General features: G+C 39.2%; 1 protein-coding gene across 1 annotated transcript in view; it reads left to right on the plus strand.

The window, feature by feature from the left end:
* The window catches only part of DNAJC3 (DnaJ heat shock protein family (Hsp40) member C3), a 67,082-nt gene that overhangs the window by 34,748 nt on the left and 8,920 nt on the right, over positions 1-23,414 (plus strand). Inside the window, exons 5-9 of the mRNA XM_086330285.1 lie at positions 10,107-10,259; positions 12,149-12,330; positions 12,770-12,889; positions 17,756-17,861; positions 17,946-18,066. Of these exons, the coding sequence (XP_086186411.1) occupies positions 10,107-10,259; positions 12,149-12,330; positions 12,770-12,889; positions 17,756-17,861; positions 17,946-18,066 (682 nt within the window). The remainder of the gene's footprint in view (positions 1-10,106; positions 10,260-12,148; positions 12,331-12,769; positions 12,890-17,755; positions 17,862-17,945; positions 18,067-23,414) is intronic.

Consider the following 23,414-nt stretch of genomic DNA (forward strand, 5'->3'; position numbering starts at 1 on the left):
TGTTCATTATTTGCATTTTTATAGTTTATCCAAATGCTTAATTACTATGATGATAACCACTATGAAAATAAAAGTAAAACTTCCGTTTGCCTAACCTTTGTCACAATACTCAGTCACATGCAGACAAATCCAGAACACATTAGATATTAATTGTATTGAATCAGAAGCTGACACTCTTGGTCTTAATAAAATTCAATGTCGTTTTCAGCATTTTGCCATCATTTATCTTTTGTGCTGTATTGACTCCTCAATCCAAAACCCTGTGGTACACTGTTCAGCATCGCACACCGATGAGGTCTGCCTGGAGGGCACCTGACACATTGCCATTTTGCCCCCGTCTTTCACTGAAACACGTTAGCTGATCGGCAGCTCTGTCCAGAAGGCCCTGTGCCTTCAGAGGAGGCTCCAGGCCTGCAAGGTAGTCAGCATGCCCGTGGGACAGATGCTCCGCGTCAGACAGTCTTTAGCAAACGGGAGGTTTCTCAGACTGTGAGCTTCATAGATCAGGTGCCATAAAAGAAGGCATCTCCTGACCTGAAGAGAGAGATGTGACAGGGAGGGAGGAAGCAAGTGCCCAGGCCTCAGTGGGCACTGGGGCAGGAGACGGTGTGTCCAGTCTTCTGAGGAACCTGGACCAAAACACAGAGGCTCCGCACTGCCCACTGCTGGCTGAACACTTGATCCTCGAGGCCTGCACTTAAGCCATGTTTGTATGCTCTTCTGCTTAAAATAAACAAACAAAAAAATTCAGTGTCATTTTATGTTTATCTAATATTCCCTGCTGCTTGGGAACTTGTTAGAGAGGAGCTTGAAGGACAGGTGGCAGGGAGTCAGTTCAGTTCACTTCAGTCGCTCAGTCGTGTCCAACTCTTTGCGACCCCATGAATCACAGCACACCAGGCCTCCCTGTCCATCACCAACTCCCAGAGTTCACCCAGACTCACGTCCATCGAGTCAGCGATGCCATCCAGCCATCTCATCCTCTGTCGTTCCCTTCTCCTCCTGCCCCCAATCCCTCCCAGCATCAGAGTCTTTTTCAATGAGTCAACTCTTCGCATGAGGTGGCCAAAGTACTGGAATTTCAGCTTCAGCATCATTCTTTCCAAAGAAATCCCAGGGCTGATCTCCTTCAGAATGGACTGGTTGGATCTCCTTGCAGTCCAAAGGACTCTCAAGGGTCTTCTCCAACACCACAGTTCAAAAGCATCAATTCTTCAGCGCTCAGCCTTCTTCACAGTCCAACTCTCACATCCATACATGACCACAGGAAAAACCATAGCCTTGATGGTTTTTCTAGACGGACCTTTGTTGGCAAAGTAATGTCTCTGCTTTTGAATATGCTATCTAGGTTGGACATAACTTTCTTTCCAAGGAGTAAGCGTCTTTTAATTTCATGGATGCAGTCACCATCTGCAGTGATTTTGGAGCCCCAGAACATAAAGTCTGACACTGTTTCCACTGTTTCCTCATCTATTTCCCATGAAGTGATGGTACCGGATGTCTGAAAGATGATGCTGTGAAAGGGAGTCAGTAGTACTGGAGAAACTTTACCTGGCCCAGTCCTCTAGACACACAGCAAGTGTTGTGTAAAGATTTGTTAAATGGATGAGTGATAAAACATAATAATTAGTTTCCTTCTTTTTAATAAGTGCTTAAACTTAGAGTTCTTTTTCCAGTTACAAAGATTGGAGTAGCCTTTTAGAAATAACACACTTTAGAATAAAGCTTTAGCACAAATTAGTCCTTTTCGGGCATTGGATGTATCCTTTCAGCAGTGTGGATGTATCTTGAGTTAATGTCTTTTCTGTCATCAATATTAAAACCTCTCAGGAATGAGAAGGGGACTTTCATGAAACTTCACACTTGTAATTTTTCTCTGACAGTCACACTTCTGCTAATGTGTTCTTAAAACTGCCCTTGCTGCTGTTGTCACAGGGTTCTTCCATGAGAATGTATACCTGTATTGAATGATCTTTCCTTTTTAATTGAAATCTTTATTGAGAGAATTATAGATTCCCATGCAGTTGTAGTCAATAGTACAGAGAGATCCTGTGTACCCTTTATTCAGTAAGCAGTTTTCGCCAATGTTAATATCTTAGGAAACTATTGTATGATATTGTAACCAGGATATTGATGTTGACACAGTCTACCAGTATCTTGACTGTGTTAATGGATACAGGGAAGTGTATAGAATTAAATACACAGAGATAAATGAGTATTCATTTCTTAGATTTTTGTGCATTGATTTTGTATCCTGCAACTTTACCAAATTCATTAATCAGCACCAGTAGTTTTCTGGTGGCCTCTTTAGGATTTTCTGTATGTAGTACCTTATTTTCCAATTTAGATTCCTTTTATTTCTTTTTCTTCTCTGATTGCTGTGGCTAGGACTTCCAAAACTATGTTGAATAAAAGTGGTTAGAGTGGGCATCCTTGTCTTGCCCCAAATCTTACAGAAAATGCTTTCAACTTTTCACTGTTGAGTGTGATGTTAGCTGTGGATTTGTCAGATATGGCCTTTATTATGCTGAGTTATATTCCCTCTATGCCTACTGCCGGGGTCTAGCCCCGGCTGATCCAGGGTATTCGAAGGAGAGATGGCATCGGCGATTTATTTAAATATTAATTAGAGTAATAGCATGAGGATAGCTCAGTAGGAAAATTCAGTGAAGAAAAGAGGCTGAGTAGCTTGGTTTATGCGGAAAATCAATATAACCTGTGACACCAGATTAGCTCTGACCACGGAGGCCGCAGACGCCCTCTCGAATAGTGGAAGGTGCCCCACCTTAGACACCTTCTCGAGTGGGTCTTAGAAGCCCAGGCAAATAAATGGTTGCAGAGGACCTCCGTGCTCCAAATGGAGACTCAGCCGGAATGTGAAAAGAAAGAATGACATGGGGAGACCAAGCTTTGGTGAGCAAGGCCCGTAGCTTTATTTTTTTATTTATTTTTAAAAATTTTATTTTATTTTTAAACTTTACAACATTGTATTAGTTTTGCCAAATATCGAAATGAATTTGCCACAGGTATACATGTGTTCCCCATCCTGACCCCTCCTCCGTCCTCCCTCCCCATACCCTCCCTCTGGATCGTCCCAGTGCACCAGCCCCAAGCATCCAGTATTGTGCATCGAACCTGGACTGGCGACTCGTTTCATACATGATATTATACATGCTTCAATGCCATTCTCCCAAATCTTCCCACCCTCTCCCTCTCCCACAGAATCCATAAGACTGTTCTATACATCAGTGTCTCTTTTGCTGTCTCGTACACAGGTTTATTGTTACCATCTTTCTAAATTCCATATATATGCGTTAGTATACTGTATTGGTGTTTTTCTTTCTGGCTTACTTCACTCTGTATAATAGGCTCCAGTTTCATCCACCTCATTAGAACTGATTCAAATGTATTCTTTTTAATGGCTGAGTAATACTCCATTGTGTATATTTCTTATCCATTCATCTGCTGATGGACATCTAGGTTGCTTCCATGTCCTGGCTATTATGAACAGTGCTGCGATGAACATTGGGGTACACGTGTCTCTTTCCCTTCTGGTTTCCTCAGTGTGTATGCCCAGCAGTGGGATTGCTGGATCATAAGGTAGTTTTATTTCCAGTTTTTTAAGGAATCTCCACACTGTTCTCCATAGTGGCTGTACTAGTTTGCATTCCCACCAACAGTGTAAGAGGGTTCCCTTTTCTCCACACCCTCTCCAGCATTTATTGCTTGTAGACTTTTGGATCGCAGCCATTCTGACTGGTGTGAAATGGTACCTCATAGTGGTTTTGATTTGCATTTCTCTGATAATGAGTGGTGTTGAGCATCTTTTCATGTGTTTGTGAGCCATCTGTATGTCTTCTTTGGAGAAATGTCTGTTTAGTTCTTTGGCCCATTTTTTGATTGGGTCATTTATTTTTCTGGAGTTGAGCTGCAGGAGTTGCTTGTATATTTTTGAGATTAATTGTTTGTCAGTTGCTTCATTTGCTATTATTTTCTTCCATTCTGAAGGCTGCCTTTTCACCTTGCTAATAGTTTCCTTTGTTGTGCAGAGGCTTTTAAGTTTAATTAGGTCCCATTTGTTTATTTTTGCTTTTATTTCCAATATTCTGGGAGGTGGGTCATAGAGGATCCTGCTGTGATGTATGTCGGAGAGTGTTTTGCTTATGTTCTCCTCTAGGAGTTTTATAGTTTCTGGTCTTACATTTAGATCTTTAATCCATTTTTAGTTTATTTTTGTGTATGGTGTTAGAAAGTGTTCTAGTTTCATTCTTTTACAAGTGGTTGACCGGTTTTCTCAGCACCACTTGTTAAAGAGATTGTCTTTGATCCATTGTATATTCTTGCCTCCTTTGTCAAAGATAAGGTGTCCATATGTATGTGGATTTATCTCTGGGCTTTCTATTTTGTTCCATTGATCTATATTTCTGTCTTTGTGCCAGTACTATACTGTCTTGATAACTGTGGCTTTGTAGTAGAGCCTGAAGTCAGGCAGGTTGATTCCTCCAGTTCCATTCTTCTTTCTCAAGATAGCTTTGGCTATTCGAGGTTTTTTGTATTTCCATACAAATTGTGAAATTATTTGTTCTAGCTCTGTGAAGAATACCGTTGGTAGCTTGGATAGGGATTGCATTGAATCTATAAATTGCTTTGGGTAGTATACTCATTTTCACTATATTGATTCTTCCGATCCATGAACATGGTGTATTTCTCCATCTATTAGTGTCCTCTTTGATTTCTTTCACCAGTGTTTTATAGTTTTCTATATATAGGTCTTTAGTTTCTTTAGGTACATATATTCCTAAGAATATATTTTATTCTTTCCATTGCAGTGATGAATGGAATTATTTCCTTAATTTCTCTTTCTGTTTTCTCATTATTAGTGTATAGGAATGCAAGGGGTTTCTGTGTGTTGATTTTATATCCTGCAACTTTACTATAGTCATTGATTAATTCTAGAAATTTTCTGGTGGAGTCTTTAGGGTTTTCTATGTAGAGGATCATGTCATCTGCAAATAGTGAGAGTTTTACTTCTTCTTTTCCAATTTGGATTCCTTTTATTTCTTTTTCTGCTCTGATTGCTGTGGCCAAAACTTCCAAAACTACATTGAATAGTAATGGTGAAAGTGGGCACCCTTGTCTTGTTCCTGACTTTAGAGGAAATGCTTTCAGTTTTTCACCATTGAGGATAATGTTTGCTGTGGGTTTGTCATATATAGCTTTTATTATGTTGAGGTATGTTTCTTCTATTCCTGCTTTCTGGAGAGTTTTTATCATAAATGGATGTTGAATTTTGTCAAAGGCTTTCTCTGCATCTATTGAGATGATCATATGGTTTTTATTTTTCAATTTGTTAATGTGGTGTATTACATTGATTGATTTGTGGATATTGAAGAATCCTTGCATCCCTGGGATAAAGCCCACTTGGTCATGGTGTATGATCTTTTTAATGTGTTGTTGGATTCTGATTGCTAGAATTTTGTTGAGGATTTTTGCATCTATTTTCATCAGTGATATTGGCCTGTAGTTTTCTTTTTTTGTGGGATCATTGTCAGGTTTTGGTATTAGGGTGATGGTGGCCTCATAGAATGAGTTTGGAAGTTTACCTTCCTCTGCAAATTTCTGGAAGAGTTTGAGCAGGATAGGTGTTAGCTCTTCTCTAAATTTTTAGTAGAATTCAGCTGTGAAGCCGTCTGGACCTGGGCTTTTATTTGCTGGAAGATTTTTGATTATAGTTTCAATTTCTGTGCTTGTGATGGGTCTGTTAAGATTTTCTATTTCTTCCTGGTCCAGTTTTGGAAAGTTGTACTTTTCTAAGAATTTGTCCATTTCTTCCACGTTGTCCGTTTTATTGGCATATAATTGCTGATAGTAGTCTCTTATGATCCTTTGTATTTCTTTGTTGTCTGTTGTGATCTCTCCAGTTTCATTTCTTAATTTTGTTGATTTGATTTTTCTCCCTTTGTTTCTTGATGAGTCTGGCTAATGGTTTGTCAATTTTATTTATCCTTTCAAAGAACCAGCTTTTGGCTTTGTTGATTTTTGCTATGGTCTCTTTTGTTTCTTTTGCATTTATTTCTGCCCTAATTTTTAAGATTTCTTTCCTTTTACTAACCCTGGGGTTCTTCATTTCTTCCTTTTCTAGTTGCTTTAGGTGTAGGGTTAGGTTATTTATTTGACTTTTTTCTTGTTTCTTGAGGTATGCCTGTATTGCTATGAACTTTCCCCTTAGGACTGCTTTTACAGTGTCCCACAGGTTTTGGGTTGTTGTGTTTTCATTTTCATTCGTTTCTATGCAAATTTTGATTTCTTTTTTGATTTCATCTGTGATTTGTTGGTTATTCAGCAGCGTGTTGTTCAGCCTCCAGATGTTGGAATTTTTAATAGGTTTTCTCCTGTAATTGAGATCTAATCTTACTGCATTGTGGTCAGAAAAGATGCCTGGAATGATTTCAATTTTTTTGAGTTTACCAAGGCTAGATTTATGGCCCAGGATGTGATCTATCCTGGAGAAGGTTCCATGTGCGTCTGAGAAAAAGGTGAAATTCATTGTTTTGGGATGAAATATCCTATAGATATCAATTAGGTCTAACTGGTCTATTGTATCGTTTAAAGTTTGTGTTTCCTTGTTAATTTTCTGTTTAGTTGATCTATCCATAGGTATGAGTGGGATATTAAAGTCTCCCACTATTATTGTGTTATTGTTAATTTCTCCTTTCATACTTGTTAGCATTTGTCTTACATATTGCGGTGCTCCTGTGTTGGGTGCATATATATTTATAATTGTTATATCTTCTTCTTGGATTGATCCTTTGATCATTATGTAGTGACCATCTTTGTCTCTTTTCACAGCCTTTGTTTTAAAGTCTATTTTATCTGATATGAGTATTGCTACTCCTGCTTTCTTTTGGTCCCTATTTGCATGGAAAATCTTTTTCCAGCCCTTCACTTTCCGTAGCTTTATTTTCAACCAGGGCTTTTATACCCGAAGTTACACATAGAGGATAATAGGAGATGTGAAATCATGCAAAGTCAGCAGTCTTTGATCCTTATCGAAACCAGGGTTTCTTTCCTGCAAATTTATCGTATACAAATGGTTTAGGTGATTTACATCATCTTCTGGCCAGAAGGCCTATTAACATTTTATGACTCTTGACAAAGATTTGTCAACCGTAAGACTTATTTTCTCTAAGAGTAATTATTTTAAGGTTTGGCGCCATCCTCCGAAGGTGTTAGATAAAGTTGCATTCCTATAGGGCAGAGGTGCAGTGGGTTTACAACAAAGGAAAAAATTTATTACCTTAAGGGTCTAAAGTTGCTAACACCAAGGCCACTACTTATTTTTTCTTCATACCAACTATATTAATTAATACACATTCAAGGATACAATACAGGGGATGTGGAAACTTGGCAGCAAGCATTGGCTCATCAATGAAATCTTTTAGTAGTTTTATTCTGACAGTTTCTAACTCTCTGAGAGGCTGTAAGCTATTTGAATATCTTAAGCTTCCCGTGCCTCTCGAGGCTGGGAGACTGTATGCATAGCTGTAGGAGTCCGGGTAAACTTGTCAGGCGAGTTAGAGAGCTATCTGAGGGGTTTGGATTTAAACACTCCTAATGTCCAGGAACTTTATTAATTGGAGCTGTAAGTTAACTCTTTGTCAGAGACAGCGAGATGGTGGTAGGGGACAAGCCCCAGTAAAGTCAGAGGTGAGAGCACAAAGCAATAAAGTAGGCAGACTCTGGTTTTTGTGGGGTAGATGCTCGAGAATATCCAGGGGGACTCCTGAGGCTCGATCCCGCCTTTGCCTATGCCGAGCCTCCTTCCTCATGACCTTTGCCATGAGTGGAGTGCCTCTCTCTCGCTGGCTCCTGGCAGCCTACTTTATGAAGAGTTTTTTTTGGTAATTATTAATAAATGTTGAGTTTTAGCAAAAGCCTTTTTTTGCATCTATTGAGATGATCATATGGCTTTTATTCTTTGTCAGTGTGGTATATCACATTGATTTGCAGATGTTGAAAAGCCCTTGTATTCCTTGAATAAATCCCACTTAATCATGGTGTATGATCCTTTTAATGTGTTGTTGGAGACAGTCTGCTAGTATTTTGTTGAGGATTTTTGCATGTGTTCATTATTATTTTTTTCTCTGTAAGATAGTGACCATGGTAAATAAGAAATAAAGTATTGTAAAATAGGTAAAGGTTTGCCTGAAATGTAAAACACCAAAGAAGAGAAGGGATATCAAGAGACATGACAAAAGGAGGGAGGGAAATGCCAGCAGGGTTAACATGAGAGGGTAGTTGAGAAGAGTCAGCACCCTTGGGAAAAGAGTTGAAACTCTCCCGAGTTATAAGTTTCAATCTTTAGTTTGTTCCTCAAACTTCTTTCTTAAACCTCTTTGGAGGAATCCTGTCTCTCTCATCCCCGGCCCCTGGCCCTGATGAGGCCCCGATGCCCTGAGCCCTCCTCTTCTCCTGTCCCCACTGTCTGACCATGGAGTGAGGCCAAGTCCTCCACCCTCCCCCTGCCCCTCCCTCACCTGCCTCCATGGAGGATTGTGTGGAGGAGGACAGACTCTACCCTTTGGGAGAGAAGAGATGCAAATCCCATCCAGAAGCGGCAGTTACCAATAAGCATCTACCTTTACCCAGAGTAAAGTGACGGTACACACACGTTTAATACCTGCTCCAGCGTGGTTCATCGGAAGGATTCGGCTACCCCGAGGATGGTAAAACAAAGACAAGCATGCCATGGCCCAGAGCAGAGCAGCTTCCTTCAACTTGGACAGTTTAGTCATGCAGGGAAAACCCACCCCAGAGTGAGCTGAGGTTACCAGTTTGTAGTTAGCTATGAATATTTGGAGTCCTAGCCATTCCTTCAAAAACCAAAGATTAAAACAACAGAAAAAATATCTGAAGTATCCTCTAAGAAACAAAATGGAGAAATGCAGACCCTTTACCAAAAATTAATGTTCTTAAGGTTTCTAATCTGCAGTATTCTCTCCTACCAGTTAGCTAGTGGAGGTGTTTTTTAAACATGAGTCCACTAAAAGGGGAAATGGTGTGATTGGAGAATTGAAGGAGAGACATTTCTAGAAATAACCTACTGGCATTTGCACCTCACCCAAAATGGGAGAGAGCCCATTAACTACAATTTCCATCTTAGTAGAAACACTAGATTTCAGGAGTTAAATATAACTGTAATCTCAAAAAATTTTATAAAAAATGAGTAGTTTCTTAATGTAGACACTTTTTTTTCCTGAGCCATTAGGCTTAAGATTTTTCCATCTGGAGGAAGAAACTGTTAAGAGTGACTGCTAGAGGCCCGGCTGGGGGCGGGAATGAGCTGTAAGCAGACACAGGGATCTTACTGAGGTGGCAGAAACGGTCTAAAACTGTGGCAATGGTTGCATGCTTCATAAGTTTGTTAAAAATCATAAAATTGCACATTCAAAATGAGTGAACTTTATGGCAAATAAATTATACCTTGGTGAAGTTGTCTTAAAAAAAAGAGATACAAACCTCCTAAAACCACTTCATAGGCCTTTTAATAAGCTGTTACTCTCTTATTTTTCTCTGTAAAGTCTTTCTTATTGTGCCTCAACCCCTCTGGCATCAGATTTTTTCTTATACCTCTAAAACACTGCCCTTCCCTTCAGTTTCCCTCTGCCTTTCAGTATTGTGGTACAGTTATTTTATACTTAAAAAATAAATCCTTAAGAAACGTAACTAGAAAGCAAAACACATGGAGCTCGAGTGTTTCTGCAGAGCCGTACGTCAGAGCGTGAGCGCGGTGCGTCCCCTCGTCTCTCCCTTTTCACAGTCCTAAATCCATGTGCTTCCTGGAAAGTTGTGGTGCCCCAGTCTTCTGACTCCGGTTCCACTGCCCGCTCTCGTCATCACGTGGGTGGGAATAAAGATGCCTTGGCTGCTGCCTCCCACAGTGATCAGCACCCGGGGCTAGTCGTGGGGGAAGCTGGCTGTGCCCGTGTTTCCCTACTGATCCCCCAATAAACTCGAATGTTCGGAAAGTTCAGATAATTGTGTATGATTGTTAGTCTCAAAAAAAAAAAAGCCCTGTTTAGTTTAACTTCTTCTTATTGTTACAGCTCAAGTCAAATCCAAGTGAAAATGAAGAGAAGGAGGCCCAGTCCCAGCTTGTCAAATCTGATGAAATGCAGCGTCTGCGCTCACAAGCACTGGATGCCTTTGAGAGCTCAGATTTTACTGCTGCTATAACCTTCCTTGATAAGATTTTAGAGGTAAGTTGTTTTGCTCTTGCAGCCGACAAGCCTGACAGTTACTGCATTTTCCTGTGAGGTATGTTTATATGCTTTGACATGTTATATACCACAAAAATCCTAGGTAGCATAAAATCAGATCAACTCTGGGGTTTTCCACTCTTAATTGAAAGATGACGTTTATACAGAACAGAAGTTGGGCCTGAAATTTTCAGTGAAAATACTGAAGGTGTGATGGAGTGGGACTTGGTATTTTTATACATCGCTTGCTTTGCTGTGTTTGTTTGCTATTGCATTTTTTGTGGGGTGGGGCAAGAAAACTCTAGAGGTTAGATAATGGGATAAAAGATAAAAGTTGGTTGCAGAAAAAGGAGAAATGATGTTTGGGAGGAAAGATGAATGTTTAGAGTAAGAAGTTTTTAGCGAAGAAAGCAGTTGAAGAGTTGATAGGATTCAGAGGGTTCTAGATACAGAAATCTACATCTGCCTCAGCAAGGACTTAATGACAGAGGAGGGTGTGAGGGTATCAGAAGGAAGTCTAATAACATATTCAAATGGAAGCAATCATAACTCATATTTATCATTTTCACAATGCTTTGTACAGTCTCATTTTATCTTGGTGATAAACTCGTTATGTGTGTAGAATGGCCACTTTCTGATAGTTTTATAGAGGAAATCATGTGAAGTGCAATTTCCAGTGGAAATTCCAGTGAAATTCACAGTTTACTAGATTATTTTGTTAATGCTTTATTAAGAAAACATAAAGTTATGATTTTTACCTTCTAGTAATTATCCGTCTTGATCTGGCTCATTGTCCATGGTGTTTAATTTATGTACAATGTCGATTTTGACATCTTCATGTGAAAAGTTGACGTGACTTTAAAACAGCTCTACGAAATATGTAAAGACACTTACACGGGTCTTATTGGTGGTGAGCTTTTGGATGTGTATTTGGAAGAATAATGGTGGTTAACTAAACATTGTCAACTTTCTGATAAAATGGAAATTGAGATACTTCAGCCTTCTCACATTTTTTTCTATTTTTGTGATATGAGGATTTAATTTCAAGGAGGTAACATTTTATAAGAGTTCATTTAATTTAGTTACTAGTAGAATAAAAATTGTGACTTAGAACCTAGATTATATTTTTTTGAGACTAGAAATTAGAATTGTTGATTAAGTATAAAAATCCAATTAGATAATATTCTCTTCAAAATAAAAAATGCTTCACTGGAAACCACTTTCTAATAATAAATGCCCTGTTTTCTTATTGTCAGTGTTTTAGAATTATATAATTGAAAGGGGTTTGCAAAAAGGGCCTTGTTAGTGTGTGTATATATATACACATGCACACTCCTTACCGCACTGGAATATATTTAAGACATGTTTCGGGACTTCCCGTGTGGTCCAGTGGCTAAGAATCCACTTGCCAGTGCAGGGGACATGGGTTCAATCCCTGGACTGGGAAGATTCCACACGCCCTGGGGCAACTAAGCAGTTGTGCCACAAACACTTAGTCTGAGCTCTGGAGTCCATGAGCTGCAGCTGCTGGAGCCTGCGCACCCTAAAGCCTGTGCTCCATGGCAAGAGAAGCCACTGCATGGAGGAGCCCCCTCACCACAGCTAGAGAGGAGCCTCTGCTCGCCGCAGCTAGAGAAAGCCTGCGTGCAGCAACGAAGACCAGTGCAGACACCCCCCCTCCCCAACAAAAAAAAGTCTTTGGAGAAATTACTTTATCACATCTCATTATTTTTGTCACATTTAAATTGTATCAGAATTTTTAACATTTCTTACAGTATAGAAGTCATCACAGTAATTGAGGATGTTCTTTGTTGATAAGATATGCGCGGGGCAGGGATGAATGTACGTAATTTACTGTCTCTTTAAGTCTAGTTCTTTTGTTTCTCAAGGTTTGTGTTTGGGATGCAGAACTTCGAGAACTTCGAGCTGAATGTTTTATAAAAGAAGGGGAACCTAGGAAAGCGATAAGTGACTTAAAAGCTTCATCAAAATTGAAAAACGATAATACTGAGGCATTTTATAAAATCAGCACACTCTACTATGAACTAGGAGACCATGAACTGTCTCTCAGGTTAGTTCTAGTAACATGCACATCTCAACGTCTTTTTAGTGTTTGCAGTAACGGAATACTCCCATTTTCTTTTTAATTTTAACTTTAATAAAATTAGGGTTGGGCTTTTTTCCTGTCTATAATTTTGTGTTATTTCTAAGTTATTTTGCTTTTACATAGTCATTTTCATGAAGTATAGTCTGTAAGGTAAATAGGAGGGCTATTACTTTGCAGAAGCAAAATAGAGTGTTTAATATATTATCTCTACTTGAGTCATTTTGAACTTGAATTAATTTATGTGTGTGCCTAATACAATGCCATATGTAAAAGTGTATGATAAATTAAGTCAGTGTTAACAGATAAAAAAATACCTTTTGTTGTAATTTCTGTATTTAGTATGGAAAACCGTTTATTAATTGTTTTGACATGGAGTATTTTCCTTCTTTAAATATGTGAACAGTGAAGTTCGTGAATGTCTTAAACTTGACCAGGATCATAAAAGGTGTTTTGCACACTATAAACAAGTAAAGAAACTGAATAAGCTGATTGAGTCAGCTGAAGAGCTCATCAAAGAAGGCAGGTAAGGCTGTGCTGTGTGGATGCCTCCACCTTCCCTCTGATGTCTGGTCATGGGCACAGAAGAACTGAACTTACTTTTTCACTCCTGGAGGGTGGAGGATCTTAGATGGCATTGGGGCTTAACAAAACTATCACACTCTTACACTTTTTGAACAGGGCAGAATACAGATGCTGGTAACTGCATAGTATTCTTTTCAGCAGATTTATTATATTTTGCCAACTATTTATTGAATTTCTCCTTTGTCAGGTACTGACCACATACCGGACAGGGAGGGAGGTTAGAAATGAACATGACTATAGTTTTTGGTCTAAGCTTATAGTTTAGTGTGGGAGACAGGCATATAAACTGAGTGTTAAAAGGTACTATATTAACATATCTAGAGTGATGGCGATGTATACAGAGTATGCGGACATTTTCTCTCAGTATAGGATTCAGGGTTAATAGTTCTTTTCTTACAACATCTGAAAAATATTGTATAATTTCTTTCTGGCTTCCGTGGGTCCTGATGAGAAATCCATTGTCCTTCTAATTGTGTTTTTTCCTCCTAAAGATAAGGTGTCATTTTCCTTGGACTGGTGTTAAGATTATTTCCTTATCTTTAGTTTTCAGAAGTTTAATTATGATATATCTCAGCATGGATTTCTTTATGTTTATACTGTTTGGAGTATCCTTAGCTTCTTGGATATGTATGTTTATGTCTCTTGTCAAACTTGGCAAGTTTCCAGCCATTATTTCTGGGAATCCCTTTTCAGCCCAGCCCTCTCTCTGTTTTCCGTCTAGGACTCTGACTGATGTAAATATTTAGTTCAGTTCAGTTCAGTTGCTCAGTCGTGTCCGACACTTTGCGACCCCATGAACCGCAGCACGCCAGGCCTCCCTGTCCATCACCACTCCCAGAGTTCACTCAAACCCATGTCCATTGAGTCGGGGATGCCATCCAACCATCTCATCCTCTGTTGTCCCCTTCTCCTCCTGCCCTCAATCTTTCCCAGCATCAGGGTCTTTTCAAATGAGTCAGCTCTTTGCATCAGGTGGCTAAAGTATTGGCGTTTCAGCTTCAACATCAGTCCTATCAATGAACACACAGGACTGATCTCCCTTAGGATGGACTGGTTGGATCTCTTTGCAGTCCAGGGGACTCTCAAGAGTCTTCTCCAACACCACAGTTCAAAAGCATCAATTCTTTTGAATTGATGGCACTCACCTTTCTTCACAGTCCAACTCTCATGTTCATACATGACCATAGGAAAAACCATAGCCTTGACTAGATGGATCTTTGTTGACAAAGTAATGTCTCTGCTTTTGAATATGCTATCTAGGTTGGTCAGAACTTTCCTTCCAAGGAGTAAGCGTCTTTTAATTTCATGGCTGCAGTCACCATGTGCAGTGATTTTGGAGCCCAGAAAAATAAAGTCAGCCACTGTTTCCATTGTTTCTCCATCTATCTGCCATGAAGTGATGGGACCAGATGCCCTGATCTTCGTTTTCTGAGTGTTGAGCTTTAAGCCAACTTTTTCACTCTCCTCTTTCACTTTCATCAAGAGGCTTTTTAGTTCTTCTTCACTTTCTGCCATAAGGGTAGTGTCATCTGCATATCTGAGGTTATTGATATTTCTCCCAGCAATCTTGATTCCAGCTTGTGCTTCCTCCAGCCCAGCATTTCTCATGATGTACTCTGCATATAAGTTAAATAAGCAGGGTGACAATATACAGCCTTGATGTACTCCTTTTCCTGTTTGGAACCAGTCTGTTCCATGTCCAGTTCTAACTGTTGTTTCTGACCTACATACAGGTTTCTCAAGAGGCAGGTCAAGTGGTCTGGTATTCCCATCTCTTGAAGAATTTTCCACAGCTTATTGTGATCCACACAGTCAAAGGCTTTGGCATAGTCAATAAAGCAGAAGTAGATGTTTTTCTGGAACTCTCTTGCTTTTTCAATGATCCAATGAAGAGCTGGACACGACTGAGCAACTTCCTTTTCACTTTCATGCATTGGAGAAGGAAATGGCAACCCACTCCAGTTTTCTTGCCTGGAGAATCCCAGGGATGGGGGAGCCTGGTGGGCTGCCGTCTATGGGGTCGCAGGGGGTCGGACATGACTGAGGTGATTCAGCAGCAGCAGCAGCAGCGAATGTTGGCAATTTCATCTCTGGTTTCTTTTCCTTTTCTAAACCCGCTTGAACTTCTGGAAGTTCATGGTTCACGTATTGCTGAAGCCTGGCTTGGAGACTTTAAGCATCACTTTAGTAGCATGTGAGATGAGTGCGATTGTGCGGTAGTTTGAGCATTCTTTGGCATTGCCTTTCTTTGGGATTGGAATGAAAAGTCACTTTTTCCAGTCCTGTGGCCACTGCTGAATTTCCCAAATTTGCTGGCATATTGAATGCAACACTTTCACAGCATCATCTTTGAGGATTTGAAATAGCTCAACTGGAATTCCATCACTTCCACTAGCTTTGTTCATAGTGATGCTTCCTAAGGCCCACTTGACTTCACATTCTAGGATGTCTGGCTCTAGGTCAGTGATCACACCATCGTTATTATCTGGGTTGTGAAGATCTTTTTTGTACAGTCTTCTGTGTATTCTTGCCACTGCTTCTTAATATCTTCTGCTTCTGTTAGGTCCGTACCATTTCTGTCCTTTATTGAGCCCATCTTTGCATGAAATATTCCCTTGGTATCTCTAGTTTTCTTGAAGTGATCTCTAGTCTTTCCTATTCTATTGTTTTCCTCCATTTCTTTGCATTGATCGCTGAGGAAGGCTTTCTTATGGCTTCTTGCTATTCTTTGGAACTCTGCATTCAAATGAGTATATCTTTCCTTTTCTCCTTTGCTTTTCACTTCCCTTCTTTTCACAGCTATTTGTAAGGCCTCCTCAGACAACCATTTTGCCTTTTTGCATTTCTTTTTCTTGGGGATGGTCTTGATTCCTGTTTCGTGTACAATGTCACGAACCTCTGTCCATAGTTCATCAGGCATTCTCTATCAGATCCAGTCCCTTAAATCTATTTCTCACTTCCATAAATATTAGATTTTTTTTTTTAGTTTTAGCCCCACAGTCCCTGCGGCTCTATTCATTTTTCTTTTCCGTTTTCTCTGTTGTTCAGATTTAGTTATTTCTGTTGTTTGAATTCACTGACCCTTTGTCAGTCCTCTGCATTCTGCTGTTAAGCACATGCAGTGAGCTCTTTATTTTGGTTTTTATACTTTTCAGTTCTAAAAATTCTATCTGGAATTTTTATATCTTCTATTTCTTTGCTGAGACTTTCCATTTCTTTGCCTGAGGCATTATATTTTTCCATTTGCTTTAAGCCTGCTTGTTAATTGCTGCTTTTTTTTGTGTGTGGCTACTTTAAAATCTTTGTCATAATTCTAACATCTCTGTCCTCTCGGTGTTGTTTGGAGATCCTGTTTCTTGGTATGATGATTAGTTTTCAATTGAAATCTGGATATTTTCATTTATAAGAGTCTGGTTTTTGATTCTTCTGTTTTGGGTGGCTTTTTCTGACATTGTCTCTGCAATGTGAGCATCGGGCTGGAGGGTGGCCACCACCTCGTTAACTGGAAGATGAAGGTAGACGTTTTGCACTCGGCCTTTGTTGCTGCTCGAGCTGTGGGATTCTCCTCCTACTGCTTGGTGTAGGTGAGAGTTTGGGGGACTCAGTTCTGATCAGGCGTAAAAGTTCTGGCTCCCAACTCGATGTTCTCCAACACCACCTTGGTTGGGATGTGGACACACCTCATTAGAGGCTCCCTGAAGTCTTTGCTCTCCAGTTGACCTGCTGATGTTGGTGGGGGTTGGGACCATAATTTTCTTACCTGAGTCTTCTCCTACTAAAACAGTATAATGTCCAGGGTGTTTACACGGGTGTCTAGCTCGAGGAGTTGGGGAAAATATCTCTACCCCACCTTCCCAGAGGTTTCTTTTTTTAAGTGAAGCACATTATTTTCTAACTGAACTTTCTTTTTGATGCAAAAATAGTTTATTATGATATCGTTCATATAAAGTTGATAGTATTTGTAATTGAACTTTTAATTTCTAATATTAGTTTCATGTGTAGTTTTAAGAGATAAAGTGAGGCCTCACACACTCTGTAGAGTTTCCCACCATCTTATAAATCTACAAAACAGCATCCCAACTAGGATTTTGACATTGATGGCTAGCTTTTGCTTTAAGTGTTATCTTTAAACCTGTATTTTAATAAAGCAGCATTTAAATGTGAAGATTGTAGCACTTTTGGAAAAATCTGCCACAGCACGATGTAGATAGATCTTATAGTTTGTTGTTACTGAGGAAAGTAACAATGCATAACATGACTAGTATTTTTCACCAGTTTAAAAAAATTCTGAAGTAGCTTTTATTGTTCTTAGAAAGCTAGTAAAGTTGGGGGTTTCTTCTGCAAGAAATTACCTTGTACTCAGTTATGAATATTGATATTTATTATATAAAATAACATGAAATGGGTTCTGTGATTTTATAAAACATGTAGTAACCAAGTGTGTAAAACCTGATCTCTGTTTTCCTCAACGTGCTTTGTGCTAGTCTGTCTTTAACAAAGTGTTTTCCTCAGCTTCAAAATCAGGAACCTTTCTCTATAAAGAATCCATCATTTGATTTGATCAGTTAGTACTCAGAAAGGGTGCTTTAATTTATGCATATACTTTTTCTGTGGTCACATGTTTCAGCTCTTACTTGCAGAGAGAACCTTCGTTGCTACTGTAGATTATAAGGTGGAAGGAGTCTTTGAGGGCTTATGCTCATTCAGGTCAGTTGATGAAGCAACATATAGTGATGAGCAGAGGGTCCTTTTCTTTAGCTCTGGAAATAGAATTCAGTTTACTCATCATGATTTGCTCATTTAATAGGTACACAGATGCAATCAGCAAATATGAATCTGTCATGAAAACAGAGCCAGGTGTTCATGAATATACAATTCGTTCAAAAGAAAGGATTTGCCACTGCTTTTCTAAGGTAAATTGCTGACTCATTTCCAGAATTGTAAAACTTGACATATGGAATAACCACCATAAGTTCTTTTCTCACGTTTACCTTTAGGATGAGAAGCCTGTTGAAGCTATTCGAGTATGTTCAGAAGTTTTACAGGTGGAACCTGACAACGTGAATGCTCTGAAAGACCGAGCAGAGGCCTATTTAATAGAAGAAATGTATGATGAAGGTAAATCTTTAAGGAATTTGATATGCAGTACCTCAAAGTTGATGTATGTGCAGTTACTCCGTTTAACATCCCTTTGTTTAGAACAAGTTTACCTGGAGATGTTGGCGACTTTAGAAAAATGGCAGAGAACCTAAATATCATTTTCTTAGTAAATCATTCTTTCTTGATGGAACATGAGAGGTATACCATGTAAGGAAAGAGTTCTGCTGTTGAATCCAGTACACTGGAATATAAAAATAAAAATTTTAGCTTGCTTTATTGTAGACAAGTTAGATGAATAACAAAATAGAAAACTCAAATTACAGATCTCATATCATCCAGAGGTAATCACTGCTCACTTTGGATTTATATCTTTCAGACTTTTATCTATGCATACATATGAGTGTGTATTTTATGCCTATATATGTATTCTTTGCATATACATGTTAGACATACAGCAGACATATATGTGACATATATGCCCAAATATAAAATGACCCTCTATGATCCCTAGAAAGTGTGAAAGTGTTAGTCACTCAGTTGCTCAGTTTTGTCCGAGTCTTTGTGCCTCCATGGACTGTAGCCGCCAGGCTCCTCTGTCCATGGAATTCTCCAGGTAAGAATACTGGAGTGGGTTGCCATTCCCTTCTCCAGGAGAGCTTCCCAATCCAGGGGTTGAACCCGGGTCTCCCGCATTGCAAGCTGTTAGTAAATGTCAGGACAGTTGCTTATCCAACTTTGTTCAAGTAGCAGAGAAAGTTGCCTGCTAGATGTTGTAAGCACCTTGAATAAAAGCAGTGCTCTATTTTTGGAGAATAAGTAAGGCCAATACAGTAGTCGTACAGAATCCTTTCATATATATTGTTTTGTGACCTTTTTCATGTGACATTATACTACGAACATCTAAATGAGATGATTTTAAAAGAAGTGAGCCTTATAGCCCTTAATGACAAGTTTTGGTTTCAAATCAAGTAAAGCATTTAAGATCGAAAACAGTAAGGGTATGTTTCTGGGGAAACTTGATTTGTGGTACTCTGGTTTTTCCCCCTAATAATTGCTGCATATTTATTTAATGAAATGTGCAGTTATTTTAAGCATAGTAAGAATGCATTATAGCAATGATAAAACTGTACTAAGAAAGAGATAACTGAACTTATAATTAAGAAAGATTCGTGGTACTCATTTTTAAGGCAAACTGGTCGTTTACTTTCTTCCTGCTTTCTTCAATTTAAAAAGAATCTTATAAGTGGTTTCCTGGGAGTGATGTATAGTCCTTGAGGTCTGATTGAGGCTTGAAATGTATGTGAGCAAAATTTTCAGATTCAGAAGAATGTGTCATTAAGGCAAGTGATTTACACAGATGCCTTTAGCCTGCTTGCTGTTTTCACTCTTGGGCTCCCAGAAGGCTGTATTCTAGGAATTTTCATTCCAGTTAGTTACTGGAATGCTTCATCAACGTGTGCTTTTCTTCTCTGTATGTAAACCCTGAGCTCTAAATGTGAAATTAGTGAAGCTGCACAAGCTTTTAAGCTTAGCTGTTAAGATAAATAAAAGGTTCAATTTTGTAGGCTGCTACATATAAGTTGAAACATGCCTTTGTATCTCGAATGTTAAACCCACTTATTTTTTAGAGAAATTTGAAGCTCAATTCCTGAAGAAAAAGATGTTTGATAATAATTTAATAGATCTATCTTTGAAGTCTTTTTTCCTTATATGAAGGCTTTCTATATTTTGTTTGCTGGTTTTGGATGTGAAGTGATAACTAGTGGTTTTAACTTACCTTTTCCTAATGATTAGTGATTGATGTTGAGCACCTTTTCATATGCTTATTGGCCAGTTTTATGCCTTTGGAGTGTACCATTTATTTTTGCAGTGTTACTTCCATCAAGTAACTTAGCCCGTAATATCTTACTTTCCTTATATGTACAGTAAGAATGTGAACAGTACATATTGCATAGGACTCTTGTGACAGAGAAAGAACATGAGAGGGTAGGTGAGGAGTCAGCAGACTTGAGCAGAGAGTAAAAAACTTCATTTCACTTAACCCTCTTTGAAACTCTCCTGAGTTACAAGAGAAAGAAGATGGTGCTCAGAAAGTGATGCTTAATGCAGTGCTTCTAGTAAATGGTTTCCACTGTACTTATTTTTAGAGTAGTTGTTGGTAACTTGCATTGACTTTGCTATATAAATGGTACTTAATGGGATAGCTTGCTTCTAGCTCTGACCTGTGGTGGTTTAGTTGCTCAGCTGTGGCCTACTCTTTGTGACCCCATGAACTGTAGCCCACCAGGCTCCTCTGTCCATGGGATTTCCTAGGCAAGAATACTAGAGTGGGTTGCCATTTCCTTCTCCAGGGGATCTTCCTCCCAGGGAGTGACACTGCATCTCTTGAGTCTCCTTCTTGCCAGGCAGACTGTTTACAACTGCCTAGGTGTGACCTGTGATTGCTGTGCTAACTCCATCTGACATGGCTATTACTTTAGTGTTACTAATAATATCTATAATTCTGAGAACAGGAGCCAGGTAACACTTTTTCTGGGTGAAGGGCCAACCTGACAAAATTGTGGAAAAGATATATTTTATTTTTGACATCCTATGATGTCCTGTAGCCAGATTCCTATGCTTTCTCGCCTATTCTTGAACTCTACCTAGTGACGCTAAGTCTGCTCTATTCTGTGAAAGTATTCTGTGTTAAAAGATCATACCTTCATTTTCTTAGAGTGGTATAAAGTTGGTGTTTCTTCTTTAAGTTTAGAATTCACCAGTGAAACCATCTTAGGTTCCAGAGTTTTCTTAGTATGAACATTTTTGATGATGAATTCAGTTTATCAGTATAGGGTTTCTCGTATTTTCTATTTTCTCATTTTAGTTTTTGTAAGTTGTGTGCATCAGTGAATTCGTCCGTTTCACCTACATTGCTCCTTTTGGTTATATCACATTTTTAATGCTTTCTTACTTTTCTTTTAATGTCTATAAGGTCTGAAGTGATAATTTGTTCATTTCTAATAGTGACAATTTGTTTTTTTTCCCCTCTTGATCAGTGTAGTTTGGTCAAATTTGTTGGTCTTCTGAAGGAACCGACTTATGGATTGGTTAATGTTTTATATGACTTTTCTTTGTATTTCATTGATTTCTTTCTTTCCTTTGACTTCCTTTGGACTTATTTTTTGCTTTTCCTGCTTCTTAAGTTTAAACTGTCATTGATTTTAGGCCTCTTTTCTTTTTAAATATAAGTATTTAAAACTGCACTTCTCACATTTATTTTCATTGTCATTTGATTTGAAATATATTCTAACTTTCCTTCTAACTACTTCTTTGATGCATGTATTATTTAGATATTTTGTCTAATTTTAAAATATTTCAGTTTCCTAAGCACCTTTTTACGTCAGTCAGTTCAGTTGCTCAGTCGTGTCTGATTCTTTCTGACCCCAAGCCTGCAAAATACCAGGCTTCCCTGCCCATTACCAACTCCCGAAGCTTGCTCAGATTCATGTCCCATCAAGTCGGTGATGCCATCCAACCATCTCATCCTCTGTCATCCCCTTCTCTTCCTGCCTCCAATCTTTCCCAGCATCAGAGTCTTTCCAGTGAATCAGTTCTGCACATTAGGTGGCCAAAGTATTGGAGCTTCAGCTTCAGTATATCAGTCCTTCCAATGAATATTCAGTACTGATTTCCTTTAGGATGGACTGGTTGGATCTCCTTGCAGTCCAAGGGACTCTCAAGAGTCTTCTCCAACACCACAGTTCAAAGGCATCAATTCTTCAGCACTCAGCTTTCTTTATAGTCCAACTCTCACATCCATACATGGCTACTGGAAAAACCATAGCTTTGACTAGATGGACCTTTGTCAGCAAAGTAATGTCTCTGCTTTTTAATATGCTGTCTAGGTTGGTCATACCTTTTCTTCCAAGGAACAAGTATCTTTTAATTTCATGGCTGCAGTCACCATTTTCAGTGATTTTGGAGCCCAAGAAGATAAAGTCTATCACTGTTTCCACTGTTTCCCCATCTATTTGCCATGAAGTGATGGGACCAGATGCCATGATCTTAGTTTTCTTAATGTTGAGCTTTAAGCCAACTTTTTCATTCTCCCCTTTCACTTTCATCAAGAGGCTCTTTAGTTCCTCTTCACTTCCTGCCATAAGGGTGGTGTCATCTGTGTATCTGAGGTTATTGATATTTCTTCTGACAATCTTGATTCCAGCTTGTGCTTCATCCAGCCCGGCATTTTGCATGATGTATTCTGCATATAAGTAAGCAGAATGACAATATACAACCTTATTATATATTTCTATTTTAATTCTGTTGTGCTTAGAGAACATACTCATGAATTCTTTCCTTTTAAATTTATTTAGGTGTATCTCCTTTTGAATTTATGTAGACTTGTTTTATAGCTCAGTGTAGGATCTATCTTGCTGAACATTCTATGTGCACTTGAAAATGTGTATCCTGCAATTTCTGGGTGTAATGTTTCTGTTATTTTTCCCATCAGTTGCTGAGAGGGAACTTTAATTACCTGGTGTGGAAATTGGAAACTTTCCTATCTTCCCCTTTAATATTGTCCATTTTTTCCTTTATGCAATTTGCTACACTGCTGTTAGCAGCCTGCATATTTAGGACTGTTAAACTCTCCTGATGATACCCTCTCCCTGTCCTTCTATCAATTCCAGAAGGGAGTATTGCAGTTTTCTTGGTAAAGGATGCAGGTTGTTGCTCTCTTCTGGAAGAGACCATACTCACAGGAAGTGAATTTTGCTGGCATTTTCTGGGCTCTTTCCCTTAGGGCTTTCTGTTTGCTTCCTCCTCTTACCCTGGATTCATGGCTGATACTAGCTAATTTTAGCAGCCCTTGAACAGTCTCCTTGCACTGTTGTGCTGAAAATGGTGTGTGCCCTCCTGTTCCCCTCATTTCCCTTCCCCCGACCATCTACCTTGTTTTATATGATATCTGGGAGGTGCTCCTGGGGGCATATTATACTGGAGGTCGGATACACTGTTTAAAAAGACCCCTGAGGTCACTGTTTTGAGAATAGACTCTAGGGAAGTAAGGGGGCAGCTGGGAACCTTGTGAACACCTTATGAAGGTATTAGAGCTGTCAGGTGTATTAATGCTGGACTGCGTCACAGTGGCAAGTGTGGAAATGGTGAGAAATAGTTAAATCCTGGATATATTTTGAAGGGAAGCTGATTTGGGACTTAGTACTGGGTTTATGGAGTGTGAGAAGGGAGCCATTTGCAGCTGTGTGTATTGTGCACATCTCTCGTTTGAATGCTCCTCTGTGTTCGGAACTCGCGCTGGCTCGAAGTGGGCAGGACCTGTTTACAGACAGACTCCCTGTCGTGCTCGTCATCTTGCCCAGTTGCCA

Source organism: Bos grunniens, chromosome 12 (genome assembly GCF_055505025.1).
Source record: "Bos grunniens cultivar Pamir isolate PY7600 chromosome 12, Bosgru_T2T1.0, whole genome shotgun sequence".
Lineage (NCBI taxonomy): Eukaryota > Metazoa > Chordata > Mammalia > Artiodactyla > Bovidae > Bos > Bos grunniens.